The sequence below is a fragment of the Odontomachus brunneus genome, unplaced genomic scaffold (assembly GCF_010583005.1).
Source record: "Odontomachus brunneus isolate Ranch 3 - 2012 unplaced genomic scaffold, Obru_v1 Obru_scaffold_223, whole genome shotgun sequence".
NCBI lineage: Eukaryota > Metazoa > Arthropoda > Insecta > Hymenoptera > Formicidae > Odontomachus > Odontomachus brunneus.
In genome coordinates this window covers 129,301-132,330 of record NW_022639673.1, presented here as the reverse complement: position 1 = coordinate 132,330, position 3,030 = coordinate 129,301, and the positions used below count along the sequence as shown (strand labels likewise).

The 3,030-nt window shown below is 26.2% G+C and overlaps 1 protein-coding gene across 6 annotated transcripts in view; it reads right to left on the bottom strand.

Annotated features, from left to right (window-relative positions):
- The window catches only part of LOC116852413 (antichymotrypsin-2-like), a 300,750-nt gene that overhangs the window by 232,598 nt on the left and 65,122 nt on the right, over positions 1-3,030 (bottom strand). For all 6 annotated transcript variants that reach the window (XM_032832745.1, XM_032832744.1, XM_032832746.1 and 3 more), the window contains one exon: positions 737-951. In XM_032832745.1, coding sequence (XP_032688636.1) covers positions 737-951 — 215 coding nt within the window. The remainder of the gene's footprint in view (positions 1-736; positions 952-3,030) is intronic.

Genomic DNA, 3,030 nt, shown 5'->3' with positions numbered 1-3,030 from the left:
TACAACACTCTTTTCTAAAAACTTTTTCTTTAGTGTACCCAGTACAAGCGCTTTGAAGAATTCATCAGAAAAGCAGCAAAAGTTTTGAAGAGAATGCGAATATTGGCAACGTGGCATATACACTTATGTAATGTCTGTGTAAGAAAATTGAAATGACAACGTAGCACATACACTTGCATAACATCTGTGAAAGGATGTTAGCGGTATTATGTTAGCGCCTATTTGACGATCGTCTTTATTCTATAAATATATATATATGTATATAAATTCGATATCGTTGGTAAATGAAGATAACGTTTTCTACGTTTTGACGATCGCTCTACGTTATCGACGCTTATCAAGTTCATCGCTCGCTCCGGCATCCCCTTAAGAAACAACTCAATTTTCACACACACATTGGAATAAAATTTTTAATTAAATTCATTAAATTTCATAATATCTAATGTCTCAATATTTTTCATTATTGTTCAATAGTATACTTTAACATTCCTTCTATTTCACAGCATTTATTATATTTTATTAGAAAAATTGTTTCTCATATTGAAATACATTCAATCAGTTTTTAATTACTTTCATTTCACTTTTCATCGATTTCATAGTATTTTCAATGAAATATTTATATTTTTATCAAAGGAAGCACAGAAGAAAACTAAAAACGTACTACACTTGTGTGTATGAGTGAGAATATTTCACAGAATTTAAAAATTTCAATAATTTGTAAAAGGAAAATTATTACCGCATATGGTATTTCGATGCATTTCACGTTATGTTCTGGCATTTCAACGAATTTGTAGTAACCTTTCCTATACATAGTAGGAACATTCTTCACGGTGTTGGCGTTAATGTGGAATGGACGGTCTTCAGTATTCTTGGGATCAAATTCCTTGGCCCATTTACCCTTGAAGTACACTGCGTTAGCAAGTACCAGTGCAGTAGAATCATCTAAATCTTCTGATCATCAACAAAAACCACAATGAACATTATTTGAAATTAATTAATTCTAACGAACTTTCTATATAACTATATATAAACGTTATGATGTATTTATATAATTTCTACCCTTACGGAAAAAAACTATTAAGCGTGCAATACTTAGTATTGATTAATACTAAATTGGTCAATACTTTTTTGGGGAATATTTAGTATTGATGAATACTAAAAGTATATATGGAATATTGTTAAAATATACTATCCCTCACAACACATTAATATTGATTTTAAATAAAATGTAGCTCTTTTATTTGATTTCTCACTATTTTCACACCTGAAAATTTACTCAGTATTAGTCGGACGCGAACTCGAGACCTCAGATATCTCCAGGTTCCTAGTCTATCATCTTGGCTGCCACGCTATTTCTTTAACTGATACTAAGCGTTTTTTATTATCCTCATATGCAGCCGAAGCAGTAATTATAATTTTCTTATAATATTATTCAATATAATCACAAAAATAAACTATTTAGTCCAAATATTTCATATAATGAAAAAGAAGTCAGAAATATATGCATAAAATATTTATATAAAATATGTTTATCTAAGTGTTGACATTACAAAACATTTAAAAAAACATTTAAAAAAACACTTTTAAAACGTTAAAAATAATGGAATAAATTCTCTTTTTTTTTAATTAAAAGAACATTTTTTAACGTATGAAAAAATGTTTTTTTTTCTAATATTTAATAAATGTTTATTTTAACATTTAGAAAATATTTTTTAAATGTTAAACGTTAACACTTAGAAAAATATTTTTTAAATATTAAAATAAATGTTTATTAAAAATATTAAAAAAACAAAACATTCTTCCAAAAGTTAAAAAAACGGTTTTTTAATGAAACAAGAGAACTTATCCCATTATTTTTAACGTTTCCAAAATGTTTTTTTAAATATTATTAAATGTTTTTTAAATATTGTTTGATATAATGAATATTTAAATATTGACCAATATTAACTCGCAATACTCAATCTTCATCAATATTTAACTATATCAATATTTAAGTATTGACCAATACTAACTCTCAATGCTTAGTATTCATCAATATTTAACGCACTCAATACTTCAGTATTGATCAATACTAACTCTGAATACTCAGTATTACAACTTGAATACTAAGTATTACAACTTCAATATTTAGTATTGAATCTCAATAGTTTTTTTCCGTAAGGGTACATAAGTAAATCCACATCATTTTATTCTTCACCCTTATGAAAAAGTAATACTGGAACTCAGTATGATCGAATTTAGTAGTACTTTGAGTACTTATGTCTCACTATTTAAGTACAGGAAAGTACTGAGATATAAATACTCAAAGTACTACTAAATTCGACCATACTGAGCTCCAGTACTATTTTTTCGTAAGGGTGACTTTATCTTTCTTTCTGAGTTTAGAAATATATTATCTAAATCTTTTAGAATGCAATTTCACTCAAAAATAAATAAACATTTACTTAAAACGGTAGTGAAAATGCCGCCACGCAAAATTACAAGAATAAATATTTTACTCAATTTTAGAATAAATTCTGACTCTATATAGAGTGGATATTTTAATTGATTAGAGTGAAATTGTTCCTATGACGGATCGAATTCATCTTTTAATCTAAAATATTCATTCAACGATTTAAAGTAAATAATTTATTTTATATAAGTAAAAAATCAAATTCTGATATTCGGCCGTCACTCTATTTTTTGAGTGAAATTCTAAAAAATTAAGAAATAGATAACGATAATACTTGTATATTTATATATTGTGAAATTGTAAAGCGTATTTCTGCATGTACATCAAAGTTCAATTATACTTGATCATTCTCTAAATCAAGAGTTACTAAAAATATTGAATCAAGAGTATTTATTTCTACGTACTCAAGCGTTGTAACTATTGATTATTCGAGAAAATAACAATAATGTGTTCAAACAACTGTAACATTTTGACGTTATACTAACACGTTAATTGTAACACATTGACGTTTTGTTTGTATCAGTTTATTACGAATAATTAATAGAAAAACGATACAATTAAATTTAATTTAAACTATT